Below are 21,315 nucleotides of genomic sequence, written 5' to 3'. Positions count from 1 at the left end.
ACATACATTTTCTCACTCCTCCCTACAATCACCTGAGATAGGTGGCATTATTACCCCCTATTTTATACACAGGAAAAGTGAAGCTTAGGTAGGTTAGGTACCTTACCCCAGTCATCAGGTTAACAAGCAGAGAAGCCTTCCCATACTATGATCTGGGGCATGGGTGATATGACACTATTTAGGAAAATTCCAAAAATGTCAATGACTTGATTGGCTTTTATCGCTCAAGAATATTTTCAGGCATTTAACTAGGTCTACAAACTTTCAGATTTTGAACCTAGTCCTCCTTTTATCTAGTTAAATTCTTCTGAATGGAGGTAGGTTAAATAGTAATCTTAAAATGTTAACACTTGAACTTATAAACTATTGTTTTCTTTATATAAGCATTTATGCAAGTCTGTTTTCATTTCTAAAAACCTCTAATAATCCTGTCTTAACAGGACGTCTTAAGAAGTGGGATACCAGTGAGACATTAAAAGAAGTAAATATTTTATTAATTGGTAATTGAATAAAATACTCATTAAAAACAACAAAGCACCAAGCCCACTTTTCAACTTTGTACTACACGAACATATAACTTTCACATGGTGTGCTTACGTCAGTGAATGGGTTTAAATGCATCACAGAGTTTACGTGAAGTGAATTACTGAATAAAGTCATATGGTCTAATAACATAAATCAGCATTTCCCAAACTGGTGTTCCTTAGAACCAGTTCCAAGAGTTGCTTTGCGGGTCAAAGGAGAGTTCTGTGGTTAAGTAAATGGTGGGAAACTCTGAGTTCAATACCCTCCATTACAGGGCTTTACTTTCACTGAAGCCTTGCCAGGGCCTCTACCATGCTAACGTGCACGGTAAACTCCGAGAGGGAATAATGTATGAAATGCTACCCTTAGTTAGTTGACCATAAAAGCTTTGGGACACACTTAATATATCCTTTAAGGAAAGTTCTTAAGTTAATGCTGATATTATTCAATATGTAATTTGACATTTCATGTAATCTTTCAAAATAAAGACTAAAGCAAAACACTATGAGTAAAGTTTTTCTAGTGTCAGTAACATTAAGAATAAAATTATTACATCAAACATCATGACATTATATACTTACCTGATCTCTAATTTGGGAAGTAAGGTTTTCAATGTCCCTGGTAAAGTGTTCAAGCCTTTGTTTGTAAACTTTAGATGCCTTTTTTAAGGCTACCGCCTTTTTCCTGCTCCATTCTTTCATTGCTACAGTCTCATGCTTATTCTTTCTCAATTGCAAGTTCCACTGGACTATCTTGGTCTCCAAGCTCTAAAAAAAACATTAGCGGCAATTAAATTATTTTACAACTCCAATGTTTATGTAAACATTGCAAAAATATGTACATAATCTTCTACATAGTTTATTAAAAAGGATTCACCATATGATTAATAAAAAGCAAAATGGTGAAGAAAGGTGATTTCATCAATGTTTGTTTGTAACCAGTTATAGAATGCAAATTTAAAATACATAAGTATACATAAAATGGTACTATTATTTTAGATGCCGATATTGGTGATTATGGTACAAACACTAACTTCCTTAAAAATGTTGTGATTAACTAGAACTTCACATCTACACATAGTACTAGTTATTGCAACACAAAAAAACAATAATTGAGCTGGAGACAATAGGTGCACAAAACTCAAAGGTATCGGTAGCTCACCAAAAATATTAGGACTCTAGTTCAAATGACAAAGGCTTAAAGGATATATGATCAAAATATATAGATCATGAAGGGTATGGATGAGATAAACATAGACATAATTTTACCAAATTTTATTTTACTAAAATTAAGGGGCATGCCTTGACACTTAAGAGTACGTTAAGTACAATAAAACTATTGTTTTACCCAACGAGTAGTAACTTTGTGGAAGTTATTATTCCAAAACTAAACAAGTTTAGATAAATGAATGACTACCAAATCCTTAAGAATTAATAAGGGTAAAGAGATGTCTGATGGTATTTTCCTATCCAATGAGTGTGATGGTGTTAAATGGCACGAATATTTTCTTGATGACATAACGAGAGACAGAATATTGGTCGGGTGGATGATGGATGTGATTTAGTGTGACTACTCTCATGTGGTTCTTTTTCAAATTATTTTAAGACTTTAAAGTATATGAGTATTACGTATCAGAATTTCAAGACTTAACACTATAGACTTGATCTCTTTGAAGAGTGACTAGACAGAATAGAAGAAGCAAAATATTCTAAAATTATCTTTAAAAATATTTTTTAACCTAAAAAGTCCAGGGAGATGTTTTAATGAATAGTTGAGGAAAAACAAATAAAGGCAGTACAGTTAAGCTACTTAAGAGAAACAAAGACCCCACAGGAAATACAGCTGTTATTCCTCTATAAAACCACAGGGTGTCATCATCACACCATGAATAATCGCTACACTTTAAAAACCTAATTTAAACATCAAAAATGAAGTAAATTTTTTTGAACATGATTCAGCCAAGACTTTCTCACTATATTTATCAAATTCCACACTTAAGCACTATTAGGGAGTGTACTGAAACTATAAAATTATCTTCATAGTTTCAGAATAAATAACCCCTTACAGTCATTTGCCCAATGAATAGACATATTTATAGTCAACCTATTTGCCTTGTCATATTTCCAAAGAGCTATACATGCTGCATATCACAAAGATAATTATTCCCTGTCTCTCTAAAATATGAAAACATTCTAACTCTAATTGCTGTATTATAAAAATCTAGAAAGAAAAATGGGTTCAAAGTATCTTTGGGGAAGTTCTCAGATAATTATAATGCAACTTATATTTTTTAAAGACCCAATATAATGAATTGAATCAACAATACTAAAAAATTGAGATTTATTTTGCCAAATGAAATTCATTATGTTTGTACTCTAAAGAATAACTTGTTAAACCTAAATCAAAGAACTGAATTCTGATTCCCAACTACTTAAATGACTTAAATTCCAAAAGTATGCATCTAAGAAGGAATGTAGAAAAATCAGTAACCTAATGCAACTTCTTTTAATCATTTCTAAACAGTTCAATTTTTTAAAATATGAACTCAAAGTATTAGACAAGAGACATTCATGGCAAAATCTTAGGATTTTCGCCTTATATTCTTTCCTCAAATAAGCATGGATATATAAAGTAACTTAACTTTTTAAAAATCACTCAGTATTTCATTTTTAAATTAAAGAAAATAATTTCAAAAACTTCCCCAACTGCTATTTGAGGATATAATTAAAAACCGTGTAAGTAAGATACATTGGAGTAGATGATTATCTGAGATGTTAAATCACACGTATTCTCTTGTAGTTACCATGACGAGCAATGCAATAGCAACTCGAGTTCATCTGCAGTGCCCCAGGACACTGATACAAAAAACTCAGGAACTCTATGAGTAAAAGTGCTTAAAAGGTCTTGTAGGGGGACTGAGGACAAATATTGCATCCCCCATATCCCTGGTGGGCAAAAGCTTTTTGTCATTGAGAAAAACAGACCCCCAAAATGCATTCATGAAACACTGTGCCACAGATTGCAGACATCTGCTGTTTCAAGAGTGTGAAAGCAAACAAATTTAACACAGAAGTCTTCACTCAATAGGAATTATCTTTGTACACTTCTCTTCTAAAAGTGGGAACACTTCTTTTTTCCCTTTGGCAAAAATATTGACCACAGATTCAGTTAGCTTGTGTCGTATCATAGCAACCTCAAATTCTTATGGAAAAAGTGACTGTGAGGCTTCCTAAAGAATATTTAAACCACTCAATTTAAACTAAAAAATTCTCCTTATTTACATTGCTAAAAATATGCATGAAGGAGGTTACTTGGTTATCTAAACACCAAACCTAGGTTAACTGATTTTAAAGTTATTACCATTAGCCACAAACACAAAAAATAATAAACATTTATTAACTGCTTACTAAATATGTGTGAGAGTATGTACGTATGTATGTATGTATGTATGTATGTATAGATGTAGGAAAAAAAAACTGGAATACTATATACCAAAATGTAAACAATGGTTTTGGTATTTTTGAGTTATTTTAATTCTCTGTTGTATTTTACAAACTATCCACAACAAAAATAAATTAACTATATAATGAGAAAGGTTTTTTGAGTAATTCAAACTCTACAAATCCTTCCTGGATTGGTACTAAAAAGAGATACAATTTTTATGTTGGGATTTGTAGGCAAATCTTCAGACAGCCCAGAAATCTTAAGACTAAGATTGGCCTCAAATATGTGTTTCCCAAGGCAACACTTAAGTTGAATTCTTTCAAAACCACCAAATTCCAGAATTAAGGAGAGTCTTTATAGTAGATGAGTAATTTTACCACAAACTATAAATATGAATATTTATAACCTTTATGTAGTCTTTTAATTTATCATTCTCTGCTTCCTTTTTATGAATTTGGAGCTGTAGTCGTTCATGTACTACTTTAACTGATTGTGAAAAACGGTTTGCTTTCAAAGTGTTTGCCTAAAATAGAGAAAAGAAAACAAATAAAAAAATGTGTTATTTGATATATTTCTCCACAATCTTTAACTTTATACCCATATTTAGACATGATCTAAAATGTTGATGAAAAGCAAAGTAACACTTTATATAAACTGTGACCCCCGCCCCATTACGAAATGTATTTCATGTAGCTATTTAGAACGTTTTCTCCTCCCTCCATTTGTTTAATGGCTCCTGATATCTTTTTTAAAATTCCCATCTTCCTAAGTATGAGTATGGCTAAAATGCTCCTACAAACACCCAAATTTCTTACTTTATACTAAAACTGAAATACGATGCAAATTCACACATACTTCTAACAATGAATTGTGCCAAGTATCCTGATAAAAACACCATAAAAATCTTTTTTTAAAAAACAAAAACAAAAACCCAAACTTTAAATAAGTAAGATGTTATATTTTTTACATAAAACTTGTAAAATACCCAAATATTCTAAAAACCTTTTTGTGTCTCTTTTTGAGGACATGGGGGCCAGGATGGAAAGTCGAGAAAGGATTCAATTTTAAGAAAATAAATGAATTAAGCTAAATATATGTTTACCTTTTCATTCTGGAACAACTGAGAAAGTTCTTGGATATAGGTCGCCTTTTCAAGTATCTTCTTCTTAAGATTCTTCAGCAAATAAAATGTAAGAATTAGAAATATAACTTAAATAATGTTGGCTAATTTTATAAAACCAAACAGCATACAAATAATGTCAGAACAGACACAAAGTGTAAAAAGACTTACAGTATTTTCACTTTCATTATCAGTTAGCTTTTCTAACATGTTGCATAAACCGTCGCCTATCTGTGAATAAAAAAGATGCTATAAATCATTGTTCACAAACCATATTTCTCTACATAAAAAAGTGGAATAAGCATCAATTAAGTAATTAATATGAACAACTACTAGGCACAGTTCAGAAGGAGTTTTGCCTAAGTGTTCCAGATCATGTTTTGTCCACAATTCATGAAATTAGTTAATTTACTGAATTAATACCTCACAAAGTACAAGCCAATGACATAAAAAAATCACAAAAATCTTGTAAACAGAGGAAGCCCACAGTCCTGTCAATAAATAGGTAAAAATTATAAACAACTTAATTCTATCAAAAAATTTTTTTTTAATTATAGCAAATCAGTAACAAAATTCTATGTAGACATTTGAAATTTTATGTAGACATTAAAAAATTTTTTTAAATTACAGCAAATCAGTAACAGAATTCTATGTAGACATTTGAAACAGAATTCTATGTAGACATTTGATCTCAGAAGAATGTTTATTCATTTTGAGTGTTATACTCCTGCATGAGAATGTGAAAAAGTTATAAATTCCTTTCACCCAGAAGAACCTATGCATGTGCATGTAATGCAAAACTACTCGTATGCGCAATTTCAGAGGGTCCATGGACATGATAAAGCCCATCCTTATACTCTGCAAGGGCACACAGTGGAATTGCTTAGCACACACATGGATTTTCATTTATTTGGGTATATACAAATAAATGAATGTTCACAGCAGCTGCATTCCTAACAGCCAAAAAGTAGAAGCAACCCAAATGTCCATCAACTGAGGAATGGATAAATAAAAGAGGTATACTCATACAACAAAATATTATTCAGCAATAAAGAGGAGTGAAGCACTGATAAGTGCTATAACATGGATGAACCTTGAAAACATTACGTTATATGAAAGAAGGCAGTCATGAACAAACACATATTAAGTGATTCCATTTACATGAAATGTCCAGAATTAGCAAATCCATAGGGACATAAAGTAGGTAATAGTCTAAGGAGGAATGGGTGGAGATGGGAGGTGAACATCTAAAGGGCACGGGTTTCTTTCTGAGGTGATAAACGTGCGCTAAAATTGAATGTGATGATGGCTACACAGGTCTGTGAATATACTAAAAATCACTGAACTGTACACTTTAAACAGGTGAATCGTATGGTATGTGAATTATATTACCAAAAAAACTGTTACCAAAAAAAGAACACATGAGTGTAAAAATATAATGTACACAAGAGCTTAAATTCTGAGAGTATTTTACTGTAATCAGCTGAAATGAATTAGATTATAACAAATAAGTTTTTGATTCTATGAAAATATGTTTAAATTAAAGTTTGTAAGGGTGACATTGGTTAGTAAAGTTACATGGCTTTCAAATGTACAATTCTGGAATACATCATCTGTATATCGCATTGTTTGTTCACCACCCAGAGTCAGTTCTCCTTTCATTACCATATATTTGATCCCGTTTACCCTCATATGCTGCTTTCATGTAGAACTATTCATGAAACATTAAAAGTAGGGGTTAGTTTAATGATTACCATTTCAAACAAAATCTCAAGAATCATTTCCATTTCAAATATACCAAATATTTTAATTTTTACAGTTTTGAAAAATAATATACTCTTTGAATGAAAAACATCACTATTAAATTAGTGGTTAATGTTCCTTACTTGTTGGTACTCTGTCTTTCTAAGAAGATGTTCTAAAGCTTGTTTTACACGTTTAAAGGTGTCTAATTCTTTTGTCAATATTTCCTTCTGTTCAAAAATCTTCTTCAAATTGGATGCAGAAAGATTAGCCTGACAAAATACAAGAAACACATACATATTTTATGACATAGAAATAAGACACTCTAACATATGTTACTATTATCAAAGAATACTTTTTCCTAGTAACAAAATCATTATTTTGTACACAGTAAATTTTGCCAAGTTTATTAATGGCAATAGGATCTGTTATATACTATGTTAAAGTAAAATGAAATCAAAATAAGTGCTTATACCGTAAAGTATTTCAGGCATTTATTTAAATAGAACACAATTTATTTTTTATCCCTAACTCAAATTTTAGTATACTGAAATTTTAGAATAGAGGTTTCTATTCCACATAACATTATAGAAAACAGATATATTTTATATCTCAGAATATACTGGTTTTAAATTCACTTTTGAGAAAAGTTGACTTTAATTCAGCTCCAGGGAAGTCAAGCACCACGGTATACAGTTTCCAGCTTAGCCTCTTATTGAGTGCATGCCTGGGATTATCTCTGAGTACAAGAATTAGTTACTGACATAGGATTAAAGAACACTGATAAACCTGCACTTTTTAAATATCAAATACCACTATGCAAGCATAACTACTTTGAGATCTCAGTTAGTGCAATCTGAGTATTATGCTAGCTTTTCATTTTATTAGATGTTCACAAGTCAAGTACTCACATTTTCAAAACTAATTTCTTCAATGGTATTCTTAAATAATGGCAAAAGTAATTCTACAGAACAGGTTGCCAACTCAGCTTGCTTAAATGTCGCCTCCAGTTCAGTCTTTTCATTTAGGATGTCCTGCTTTAGACTAATTAGATGTGCACAAACAAAATTTAAGTTAAATCTGTCACATAAACTAGGCATATTTTTATTCAACTCTAACATAGCCTAACTAAATATTACAGTTCCATAAATTGCTCTGCAAAATGTAACAGCAAATAGTCACTGAAAATTTCTATACTTCTATATTTCTTCTACCTTTATTATAAACGGAAAGACATGTTAAAATGTTAGGATACGTAAAACACAAAGATCACCAACAGCAATGTTTTACTGTGCTATTTGATAATGATTCAACATCCCTTCTCTAGTTTGTAAAATGATTTGTGTGAATGTTTGTCTTTTTTCTTCCCTTCCTTCTCCCTTATTCCAAACCAAAAAGATTTGTCTTTCTAGACTTTATTGACAAACCCTTTCTTGAAAGTTATTGTTCCTCACAAAACAATTCCTCCAAGAGAATGAATAATCTAAACAATGGAACACAAAAAACTAAAGCTCTCCAGGTATCTAAAAATCCTTCACATTTGGCTTTATAATAATTATCATTCAGAACAAAAACTGATATTTGCCTTCTCGATTATGTTTTACCTATATACTACTGTGTAATAATTATAAGATACGTTTGGGGCAGGGGAGAGGGCACATTTTCACATCCTAAAATCAGGATGCTTCTGATAATCTTTGTCCATCAGGAGGCACTCCTGAACCGTCTATCTAGCACATACACAAAACATATAGAACATGTGTCTAATGCTTTGCCGAATATCCAGAGATGGGATGGGTACAACACTTTTTTAACCCCTAAGAACCAAGGGTCATAGAAAGGGGTTGAAGGAGTTGGTGAAGTAGGAATGTTTAGCAATACTCCAGAAGCAAGAGTCCAAGGTAAACTCGTATACTGTAATTAAGAACCCACCAGCAATAAATTTTATTTCACTTGAAGGTGCTCCTAAGGAATGTCATATCACCGATAAGCTTAAAAAGAGACTCAGAAGAGTTGGACTTGTGTATAGAGTTTTGAAAATACCTTACCTCATTTATTTCACTTACATTGTATTTTTATATAGCAAGTTCTTTGTAATAAAAATCTACATATTAAGTTTAAAGGAGCTTATTCAATATTTATAAATAAAACACTGAGTTTTTCTTTAATTGGCAGCCTTTTTTTCTTTATGGAACATAATATAATGGCTCATCAACAATTGATGTCAAATAGTAGATTGTGTTCTAAGTACCATTGTCTTAAAGTGATGGGTCCAAGAAGATACTAGCTATGAATGACAATTGTCCACTATGAAAAAACATAGGCAGAAAGTCAAGAATGATTATATATGACCAAATATTTTCATTTATAATAAGCTAAACTAGAAGCTGCACTATACCATCCATAGTGATACCAATAATGGTATAAAATACCAATAATGGTATTTTAAGATTGTCATTTTGGGGAGCAATGACTAATATCGAGTTTATTCCCCATTTTAAAGAAGCAAAATATGACATGTATTTGTTATAGGGTAATATACCAAGTGTCAGTAAATTAGTATTCATTAACTATATTTACAATATTTCATAGTATTTATATTTTCATTTACCTTAGTTAAAAAACTTTATACTTTATAAATTCTTAATAGATAAGGTTTTCAAACTGCTTTAAGATTCCAAAAAAACTGACCAAATTCTGCTAAATGAGTACATTTATAATCAGATTAAATAAATATGTTCATTACGAGATTTGAAAAAGATATTCTGGAAAAAATGCACTATTTGATTAAAATAATTTACAATATGGACAAAACATGAAACTCTGAAATCAGAAAATTAGATATCCACTATTGTTGAGAATACCAGTTGAGGTGACTTTCATTGGCACGCTGTGGTAAACATTCGTTCTCTGGTCTACTTTTAAAATGGGAAAATAGTTCTTCAGAAGGACTTCCATTGTTTGCAGGCTTCTCCATAAATTCAGTAAATGGATTTATATGTGGCTTCCACAACAACTTCTCCACATAAGCTGAAAACTAGGAAATATTTTAATTATTAAACATCATTTCATTACATTCTTTTTTTCTGTCATTATCCAGTAAGATTAAAATCCTGAAGATGTGTAAAGCATAATAATACTTCACAAACTGGACCTTATTACTGCTACTCACTGTGATACTAATTCAAAATAGTATCAAAATTACATAGCACAACCATTCAACAATTGCCTGTTTCTGTATAGTTTTCAAAAAGCCTACTATTTTCTACATAATCATAATATAGAAATTTTTATTAGTCTATTTCTTGCAGTTTTAGATCTAATACAATCAGACTAGAAAATGGATATAAAAACCATGAGTTTATGGTGCTGTTTCATTAGATTCATCCAATAAGAAATTTATGCCTAGAATAGTAGAAATTTAACATACTTTTGAAAGTATTTGATAATAACTATAAAGAAGATAAATGATTCTTTTGAAAATAGACCTTTCAAAATTAAATTCATTCATTCCTATTTCCCAGCTCAATCTAGGACACTCTTTGGTGATAATGAATAGATAGATGGCATTACTTCTAAGTTTTACTAAATAATCTAATTGTTTTTACTCAAACTTGGAGATGTCATTTTTAAAATGTGAATATTTATGAATTTCTTTAAAATTGTTCCAGTTTAATGAATTAGTGCTTCTGTAATCATTAAGGTTATGTTTTCACAACTCTAATACATGGTAATGTGTCTTCCTGGCTTCATTTTACGTTTACATAATATCAAATGTTATATTTTAGGTTTTCTGCATTTTTTCCAGATATTTACCTCTTTGTAATTTATATATATATATATATATATGTATATATATATATATACATATATATATATATATATGTATATATATATATATACATATATACATATGTGTGTGTGTGTGTGTGTTATAAAATACATTATGTTAAAGAAATTTCAATACTTTAGGTAGATGTAAAATTATAGGCTGAAAATTATTCACAATATTTAGTTAGCAAGTCAGAAACCTCCCAAAGTGTCTGTAAAAATGTATCTATTTTTGCATGAAGATTCTATACACCACAGAGGCCAATATATAGGATATGGGCCAATGAAAAGCATGGTTATACTTTTGAAATATCAGCAACTCAAGTCCAAATGAAACTGCTGCATAACCTACAGATAGTCTAAGATGACCTACTTGAATGCTGCAAACATCCAACAGCTGTCATCAGGAAACAACATTTGAGCTATCTGTAGTCAAAAAGAATTAAAAATATACGGATACACAAAATCATAAACCAAATGATAAACCAAACCTAGGGTGAAGGGTGAAGAATAAGCCCTGGATAAGTCATTGCAATCAAGAGAACTGTCATCTACTGATTTGTGTAATACCGTGTTTCCTCCAAAACAAGACCTAACCAGGAAATAAGCCCTAGCATAATTTTTCAAGATGACTTCCCCTGAACATAAGCCCTAATGTGCCTTTTGGAGCAAAAATTAACATAAGACTCTGTCCTATTTTGGGGGAAACACAGTAGCTACCCCGCTCAGAGAGGAATCCTTTAACTATTCAACTGTTTAAATATTTGTTTATCTGTACACTGGAATCTCAAGAAAAGATGCCTTATTTATATTTGAATCTTCTGCACCTATGAGCCTTGTAAAAGCAATAACTGAAGTAGAAGACTCAAGGCTTAGAGCAGTTAATGACTACGATAAATAAAGATTGTTGCTTTTCACAGCAACAATGTGTTGCTTGATTCATCTTTTCTGGGATCATTAAAAGAAAAATGGTTCCATTATTTGGAATAAAATTTCAAAAATAAATGTAAGGGGATAGGGATCTTCAATTTGTAGAAAATATTTTATGAGATAGATTCAGTTTGGTATCAATATTTTAAATGAGTTCTTACTTAGCACTGTGGGCCACTGGGAGCTACTTAAACATTTTGTTCTAAAAGTTTTATCACAAGATAAAATTATACAACATTTTTCTGCTTCATGACCTATAAAAGTAGCTTTGTCTTAAAGGTAAACATTATAAAAATAGGGATTTTAGAATGACTTTTAGTTCAACATTCTACAAGGTTATCTTTATTCCTGATTCCTCAAAACACAAAGCAGACAACTATATAAATCAAGTCTCAAGTATTTCTATAGAAATTATCAACAATCATATTCTTACAATCTAGAAATATTTTCCAAGATAAAAGCTGTTCAGAGGTTCCAAGGCACTCTACAATTTTTGTGTTGTGACAGTACTATAACCAAAAACAGGTGTGCTAAAGAACAATGTAGTAACTTTTTTTTTTGTATATAGTCCTACCTTCATAAAAAATGCTATCATTTTAGTGGATCAAATGTATTCTTGTATGAAAAGCAGACGCTTCATAAGACAATGTTTTCCATTATGTAGAATAACACTGCCAATTGACAAACACATTATATTTTTGTACAACTTGTTAGTGGTGGAAAAAAAGACACATGTTCTGCACACATGTTTAATGATCAAATCTCTAAAGATTAGCAATTTTTAAATATTTTTCATGTTTAAAGAATTAAATTTCCTACCTAGAGATGACTTTACCAGTCCCCTACCAAAAAGGCATGTACTTAAAGCTTTTTCCAGGCGTGGTCATGGGTGTATGCTGATCCAGCTACACTCACTAAACATTTTGGCCAACAAGCATTTGAGAAATGGTTGTTCAGGGACCATGATGCTGGCCATGGTCAGAGAAAAGAAAGATCACAGTCCATGACCTTCCTTAGCATCTAGATTGTTCTAAGCAAACTAATCAGCTGCAGTCCAATATGTATTTAAAACTAATCTCTCTGAAGAGAGAAGCATAGGAATCTTGAAGATTTCAATTTGTTTTGCCAAACGTTAATTCTTGGAAAATTAGCTCCCATTGGCTTCAAACAAAAGCACACAGCTTCTACTGAAAAATTCACCATGAAATATTCAGCAAGGAACACAGACTACATATAGGACAGCTGCTTGTTGCTCTCACTATTCCAGACATTAGTCAAGAATTAACTAGAGATGGCTCAGTGTGAGGTTGGAGGGATAGTAGATGGGGGGAGGGGGGTTCACAGTGTGAGGGATATAAATGATGATCGTCTAAGTATTAACTTCTCTTGTACACCTGAAACTAATAAATTAAAAAACAATAAAAAAATAAAATAAAATAATAAAATAAAAAAATAAAAAAAATAATTAACTAGAGAAGTAATTGTGTGTCTTTTTAGACTCCATAATGAAAAAAAAAGTATAGGAAATTTGGAAATAGGCAAACGGTAAAAATAACTACAGGTAGAAAATGGATCTTACGAGTAAAAGCTACCAAAATTGGCCAAAACATTTTCTGATATAGAGAGGTTAACTTAGATACAGTCATGCACCGCTTAATGACAGGGATACATTCTGAGAAATGCATCATTAGGCGATTTCATCCTTGTGCAAACAGGGTACTCTCACACAAACCTAGATGGTATAGCTTATCACACATCAAGGCTACATGGTACAGCCCACTGCTCCTAGACTATAAGTCTGCACAGCTTGTTACTGTATAAAACATGATTAAATCAGGCACAAGAAAAAATGATGCAATCAAGAGACACATTAAACAGGAGATGTATGAGGCTGCAGCTGGCATAACACGACATACTTCTTACAGCTTTTTTATATAAGTAGTACACTCTAAAATAGCAATAAATAAATACATAACCCAGTAACAAAGTTGGTTATCATTTTCAAATATTATGTACTGTACATAATTGTACGTGCTCTACTTTTAGACGACTGGCAGTGCAGGTTTGTTTCATCAGCGTCACCACAAACACGTGAGTAATGCGCTACGACGTTAGGATGACCATGACGTCACTACGCAATAGAAATTTTTCAGTTTCGTTGTAATTTTATGGGACCACCATTGTATATGCAGTTCGATACTGACCAAATGACATTATGTAGTGCATGACTGTGAATAATTAACTGAAGCCGCTGTCCAGTGAATAAAGGAATTTAAATATAAAAATGTTGCAGATTGGATAATATGCAGAGGGGGTGAGGGGGGGAAGTGACAGCAATAGTAACTGATTTGTAAATATGGGATTCGTACTTCAAGGCCCAGTCACCCCTCCTTTCCAAATCATTCCCGGCTGCTCCAGCCCACCAAGAATCCTAAACATCTAATAGTATTTTCAGAATCATACAGTTTAGAATTTAATTGTTCCATAAATGCTCATATTTTAGTTTTCTTTTAAACTTGCTACTAAATCTGTAGGAGCAAATATCATACCCATCACCCACTGCCCTCAAAAAATACCTACTACAGTGAAGGGCATAGGTTAGGTCCTAATATATATAAGTTAGGGTGATCAAATAATTTATTATTCAAACTGGGACATTTTTAAATAAAGAAGGCCCCGATATAGAATCCAATTATCCAGGAGACTGAACCAAAGCTGTTCAGAATATTGTCTAATCTCAAGTAAAGTCAGCATCCTTTACCAGATAAACATAAAGCATTTTCCTTCCCTTCAACATGAGGACAATTGCTGCCATTTATTAACAGAGCATAGACTGACCTCATAAATATCATCTGACAAAAATCCTTACAAAGTTGCTATTCAATATCCAAAAGCTACAGATGAGGAAAATAAGTTTTAGAAAAGTTAAATAGCTTGCCCAAGGTTACAAGTAAGCAAGTGGTGGAACTTCGTTTTGAACCAAAATACATCAGATGCGGAAATATAAATAAATGTAAGAATGCACACAGCAGAAAGTGACACACAAACTTGCCTCAATCTAATCAGGTTTTAATAACTCTTATAAATTCTTATAAATTGTTTGTATTAAAAAATGAAAAGTCTTCTGTACAAGGAAATGAAGGATGAATAAGATTGAGCTCCTGAAAGGCAGAGACTACAATCTAAAGACAGTGGGGACAGTGAGCAGAACGCTAAAATCCAGTGTGCTAATGGCTGATAGGGAACTAATGGGGCACCATGGGAGTTATAGGAGAACACCTACCACCACCTGGCAGGATCCTGGAAGCGTCCCAGAGGAGGTGGAGACTCTGTCGAGTCCTGCAGAACAAGTCTGAGCTTGGCAAAAGGGAAGAGCAGAAGGCATTCCAGGTTAGAAGATAAAGGACTGGCAGGAGCAAGGAATCATAGGGAACATGCCTTACAAGGGCAAATGGCACAAGATGAGGCTGGACACAGTGAAAGTAGTAACTGTAAGCCAAACTCAAGAGCTTGGATTTTTTCCTAAAGGTTAGGACAGACCACTAAATACTTTTAAGCAAGGGAATGACAGATCAGAAGTGCATCTTTAAAAGATAAATCCAGTGGTGTTTTGGAGAATGGATTAGGCATATGGAGGGGAGGAGAGAAGTGGCAGCCAATCTGGTTATTAGGGTCCCAGAGAGATGAATTCCAACATTCTTTTCCTATAAAAAATGTTGAAGAAATCAAAAGTTGTTTCCACTGGTGATAAAAAAAACATGAAAAACAATGAAGGAATTAGAATGCCAGAATAGCAAGAAAGAAGTACAGAAAGAAGTGACCAAATATAACACCTCATTTGCTCATGATCAATCTTAAGGGATTGACTCCACATATAAGTTCCAGGAAATGATAGCTTATCCCTTTAAGTACCAAAACTAATTTAGACCAGATTGAAGAAAATCTTTTAAAAGCATTACTGTTTCTTTCTCAGAGTACAGGTACACTGAACATAATTTAAACATTCCTTGATGACCTAGAGGCAGCATATTAAAATGAAAGAATACTAGGCCAGACTCATCAGTTCTTAGTCCTTTTGTGCCACCTGAGTGGACAACCCTCAGCCACAATGGGCCCTGGTTCTCTCCTACAAAACGAGAATAACCTTTGCCAACCAAAGTTGTGGTGAGGTTTGAACAGAATGAAGTAGAAGCACTTACAGGTGGGGTGGTTGTTGTTTGTTTGTGTTTGTTTGTTTGTTTTGGCTCACTCTAATGGGGCTGATTTCCCACCAGGTTTTCTCTTTAAAATTTTTCATCTTTAAAAAAAAGAATAATCATCCTCAATCACTATTCCTGAAATTATTTGCAGGCCTGAGTTAGCTGTATAGAACCAACTCTTATCTTCAAAACAATTGTTTCAACATCTATTCTTTGCAGAATTATTACCAATCATCTTCAATGTGCTCATAAACTGACTGCATACTACTAAACCAGAGACCAGGGAAAAACAATTGACTTCCAACAGAATTGTGCCCAGGGGTAGATGTTATGTCAACCTCACTGTTACAGCCAGCTCCTTGGGGCTCATTCATTTGTACAGACCAAGCACAACGATTAACAGTAACATAAGCAAAGCCATTTTCTCATACCTTTGGGTATTTGGGATACAAAAATGGTGCTATTAATACACACCAGCTGTGAAATCAGAGGAAAAAGAGAAGCAACAAATGGACAGCCTGCTAAAGATACCTGTATATCATTATTAAAGAATTACAAACACGTACATGACATTTTTATTGCACGCAGAAAGGAATCAAACTAATTTTAAAAGCAGTCTTCTGCGCTTTGTTCCTTTAACCATAACTAACCAAGTGGTGCCGAAAACTACTCCAAGTACCTCTTTCATTTAAAAATACCTGAAACCTTATTATGCCTGAGGTTATAGGGAAACTTTTGTCTCCGCAATAGACTCGAGCCCCAACACCAGCCAGTTTGGCGACTGGGTTTCTCAGTAACAAGAAACACCAATTAACCACCTATCCTCAAAACCTGGCACTGGTTTACTTAATCTCTTTCATTACCACCACTCCAACGTGAGTATTAACTGTCCCCATTTTACAGATGGGAACGTTCAATGACACGCCTAAGCCCACACACTTGAAGGGGTTTCCTACAGAGGCTGGAACCCAGGACCCTGGAAAAGGCATTAGTTTCAGAGGCTTCCTTAAGCATCCTTCACTTACGGAGGCTTAGGAGGCCTACCACGGTCTGCTGTATTATACGGCGGAGGCCTCACAGCCAGCCGAAGGCGTAAGAAAGAGCACTATTTCGTACAGAAACCGCGCCAAGCCCGAGGCCAGCCGGGCCACGGCTTCCTTCTGCAGCCCCCTGGCTGAGATCCGCCCTGCAGTCCCAGGGGTCACACCCTTCCTAGTACGAGCCTCGCTTTCTTCCTCCCAGCCCAGGCCGCCAGTCCCGAGGGAGAGGAGGGTGTGGGCACAACGGGGCTGATGTCCAGCCCTTGGTGGACGCCAGGGTCTTTCACTCCTGGGACCTACCACCGCCCCGCCCCAGACCCCCGAAGGCCGGCCCCGGCAACCGCCCACCCAGCACCCACACGCAAGCTTCCCCGTCCCCAAAGCGCGCCTCCGCCCCCACCGTTGCGCCAGGACGTCGCCGTGACGTCACCCGCCGCGCTCCGCGGTGAAAGGGGTCGGGATGCTGCGGCGCGACGGTTACTGGCAACCCCAGCAAGCATACCTGTGCTGTCCAGCCCTGCGTGGGCTAGGCGGGAGCGAGCAAAGCAGCGCACAGGCAGTGTGTCAGAGCTGGGAAGGCAGGCAGAGGACCCGAGGCGAAAGCAGGCCGATTCCTACAACTGCTTGCGTGGAAGCGTGCCCGCTGAGGTGCAAGGAGGACAAAAGCGGAGCTAGTAACCGGCCCGGGGTTTCTCGGGCAACGGACGCCGGGCCCGTGGCTGCGCAGCCAATTGGCTGGGGAAAACGACCGCGGGCAGGCGCCTGTTGCTATTGGTGGGGGTGAGGGGCGGGGCCGGGAGAGGCGCTTTGTCTCAGTTGCTTCTTCGGTTAAACTTTTCCCCACAAACCTTTTGTCTTACGAAGACGCAGAGCTTGTGTGTAGTTACCAGAACTCTTAAATGAACTCAACCAGAAAAGGTTGATTCCGGCAGATAGATTCCGGATAAGGCAGATCGATTCCGAATTTTCTGATACGTGGTCTGGAAGTGCCCCCCCCCTTCCCTTACAAAGTTGCATTGTGCTTTATTCTTTTTTTTAATTTTATTAAATGTATTGGGATGACACTGGTTAATAAAATTATATAGATTTCAAGAGTACAAGTGTATAATACATCATCTGTATATTGCACTGTCTGGTCATCACCCAAAGTCAAGGCTCCTTCTGGCTCCATATATTTGAACCTCTTCACCCTCTTCCACCTACCCCCACCCCCTTTTTCCTCTGGTAACTATCACTGTCTGTCTGAGTTTTTGTTTGTTTTGTCTTGTTTGTTCATCTGTTGCTTTCAGTTTTGTATCCCACATGTGAGTGACATCATGGTTCTTGACATTTTTCTTTCTGATCTATTTCACTTAACATGGACAGTCTCAAGATCCACCCATGTTGTCACAAATGGCATCATGTAAATTGGTACAGCCACTATGGAAACCAACATGAAGTTTCCTCAAAAACTTAAGAATATTGAGTTACCATGTGACCCTGCAATCCCTCTTCTGGGTATCTAACCAAAAATTTAAAAACGTATTTGTAAAGATGTATGTACCCCTATGTTAATTGCAGCATTATTCACAGTAGCCAGGACATGGAAACAACCAAAATGCCCTTCCATAGATAACTGGATAAAGATGTGGTACATACATACAATGGAATACTAGTCAGCGATATGTAGAGATGCTTTTGCTTTTTAAAGGGGAGATTTTTAAAAAGCCAACGCAACTATAGCTGGAAGAAACATCATTTTAATGTATGTTATTGTTTAGCTAAGATCCTTCCTTGGGCCTCTGTTTTATCCTGTTAAATGGGGGAGCCAAATGGTGATCTCCAAGATACCTTTCAGGTCTCAAATACTTGGTATCTTTGCTACAGCCAGCTGGTATGATTTATAAACTGTTGAATAAACAAGACCAAATTTTATTTGGAAAAGTATAAAACTTTATCCAGCACCTCAACTTTCATGTTAAGGATTGTGCACCATCATATTAAGTTCACAATTAGAGCAACTATCAACTGAGCAGTTTAATCATGGCATACCTCATTACTGATTTTACTAAAGCATGTTTCCCATTGATGATTTGACTAGTGCTTTTTCCCCCAGCACTGTGATTGTCCAGCCAAAATTTCATGAGAATTAAAAGTTCATTCATAATAAACACAACTGTTTCATATATGCAAGTGCTGAAAAACACTAGGGACTGAAGATTTAAGTATCTACTCTTTCACTAATGGATCATGACCTCTGGCAAGTCAACTAACTTCTCTGGGCCAGTCTTCTCACACAAAAGGGGGGTGGGAAGTGGGGAACAGGTGGAGTTGGGGCAAGACACATAATTTCAAGAACCTTTCCAGGGTTAACCTAGGATTCTAGCTAACTGTGATAACTTGTAGTAATTAGAAAATAATTGTACTGAGAAGTTAGGCTCCTCTTATGAAGAGTACTTATTTTAATCACCAGTAGTAGATACAACCACCTTTATAAGACATTCAAGAGGAAACATTCACAAAATCTCAAAATGATTACTCTAGATTCTCAAACTGACTATTTCAACTGAATTGTCCAGATAAAGTAAACATAGCATCCTTCATCCTCTAAATCTAATCTGTTCCTAAAAATCCAGTTGGATAGTGAATTTTTAGAAAGATCCCTTATTCCATTATTATTTAAATGGAAAAAATTCCTTCTAGCCCATCCAAAAACCCCAATCAATTTCTTCAAATATCATTAAACACTTGACCACTTATGAAACAGTCCACCAAGGATTTTGGCATAATTTCAAGAAGAGACCAGCATACTTTTTCGTAAAGGGCTACGTAGTAAGTATGTTAGGTTTTGTGAGGTATAAAGTCTCTGTCATATGTACCTCTGCCATTGTTGCATAAAACATATCAAGGAGGATACATCAATATATTATGTCTTGGCTGTGCTTCAACAAAACTTTATTTACAAAAATACGTAACAGCATACATTTGGCCCACAGGACATAGTATGCAGTCCTCTCACATAAAGCATTTAAAACATCAAGTGCCTAATAAAAATTAAACTAATTAGTGGTACATTTATTTGTAGGATGCAACAATACAGTGTTGGATGGGAATTGTGTTTTTCTATCTCACAGCAACAAATATATACTATAATGTAAAAATAGCAAAAATGAAATAATGGATTAACAATACTTGATGAACACAAATAATATTTAGCAAAATATAACAGCAATTAAAAAATGGTTTAGTGGTGTAGTAAACTGTTTCAAAGATGGCCTCTATACAATTATTCTCATCCCTGTACACCTATCACAAGAGAACTCTATTTCCCCCCTTGAATTTGAATAACAGAATGTTGTAAAAGTGAGCCTGGGCCAGTAGTAAACTTAGACCATGAGAGACCTAGCAAGTTCTGCTTTCCTCTCTTGGAAGCCAGTACCATAGAAAAATTCCAATTACCGTGCCGTAGAGTGAAACCCAGCCAGATTCCAGATGTTTCAGTCACTCACCCGAGGTGCCAGACATGTGAGCCATTGCCTTTCAAGACCCAGTCATGTTCCCACTGGATGCAGCTGTATGAGTGACCCTAGGCAACACCATGATCCCAGGGGACAAAAGGTGAAACCACTTTCATTTTGAGGGGATAAACTAATATGTCCCAGACCACTAGATCCAAGAAAATTCACTGAGGTAGCAGACCACTACATGTTCATGGGGCTATGCCCCACTCTCTAAATTGCATGTGTTCTTTCTACCATGTTTTGGTTTTCTTTTGCTGGGGTGGGGGATCATCACTGGCATGTAGTGTGTAGAGGACAGGGAAGCTGCTAAACACCCTACAATGCACAGGACAGACCCCATAATAATAAAAAAAATTATTCAATCTAAAATGTCAACAGTGCTGACGTTAAGAAACCCTGGTCAGATATGGAGGATACAGAGGCCACTAGCCACCAGTGGATATTGAACATGAAAAACGTTGCTAGTCTGAATTGAAATATGCTGTAAGTGAAAAATACACACTGATTTTGCATATGAAAAAGAACATACAATATCTTAACAAGTTTTACATTAACTATATGTTGAACTAATATTTTAAGATATTGAGTTACATAACAGAAATCATCAAACTTTAATTTTAGCTATTTCATTTTACTATTTTTAATGTAAATACTAGAAAATTAAAACCACATATGTGGCTCGCATTATATTTCTATTGGAAGGTGCTGGTCAAGGGGTATAAAGCAGTGATAACAGTGAGTTATGAGAAGAATCAACAACTGCTCACAAGGTAAATTCCTCAGATGAAATTATTTTGGAATATTCAGAGAAGATCAGACCAGCCTTTTAAGACAGGGAAGGAGTTCTTCAGAAAGCAAAAAAGCTCAGTAGGGTCTATCAAGATAATAGAATTATTCAAGTCCCCTCAAACAGCTCCATTATAGTTTTCAAAATCCAAGTCCTTCTCAATCAATGCCTTAATTTTTCACCCAGTGAGTCAACT

General features: G+C 34.8%; 1 protein-coding gene across 3 annotated transcripts in view; it reads right to left on the bottom strand.

Annotated features, from left to right (window-relative positions):
• The window catches only part of ODF2L (outer dense fiber of sperm tails 2 like), a 35,913-nt gene extending 18,396 nt beyond the window's left edge, over nucleotides 1-17,517 (bottom strand). The window contains exons 1-8 of one of the 3 annotated variants that reach the window (XM_081056341.1): nucleotides 17,335-17,517; nucleotides 9,697-9,869; nucleotides 7,744-7,876; nucleotides 6,976-7,104; nucleotides 5,261-5,320; nucleotides 5,072-5,143; nucleotides 4,376-4,492; nucleotides 1,107-1,292 (exon numbers count right to left, since the gene is read on the bottom strand). In XM_081056341.1, coding sequence (XP_080912467.1) covers nucleotides 1,107-1,292; nucleotides 4,376-4,492; nucleotides 5,072-5,143; nucleotides 5,261-5,320; nucleotides 6,976-7,104; nucleotides 7,744-7,876; nucleotides 9,697-9,809 — 810 coding nt within the window. In that variant the 5' untranslated portion in view covers nucleotides 9,810-9,869; nucleotides 17,335-17,517. Of the gene's footprint in view, nucleotides 1-1,106; nucleotides 1,293-4,375; nucleotides 4,493-5,071; nucleotides 5,144-5,260; nucleotides 5,321-6,975; nucleotides 7,105-7,743; nucleotides 7,877-9,696; nucleotides 9,957-17,334 lie in introns of those variants that run through there. The other 2 variants (XM_081056343.1, XM_081056342.1) reach the window with 2 other exon arrangements.
• Nucleotides 17,518-21,315: the final 3,798 nt, after the last annotated feature.

This window comes from Rhinolophus hipposideros, assembly GCF_964194185.1.
Source record: "Rhinolophus hipposideros genome assembly, chromosome: 8".
Taxonomy (NCBI): Eukaryota; Metazoa; Chordata; class Mammalia; order Chiroptera; family Rhinolophidae; genus Rhinolophus; species Rhinolophus hipposideros.
Note: the sequence above shows the minus strand (reverse complement) of the source record. Positions and strands in the feature narration are given on the sequence as shown.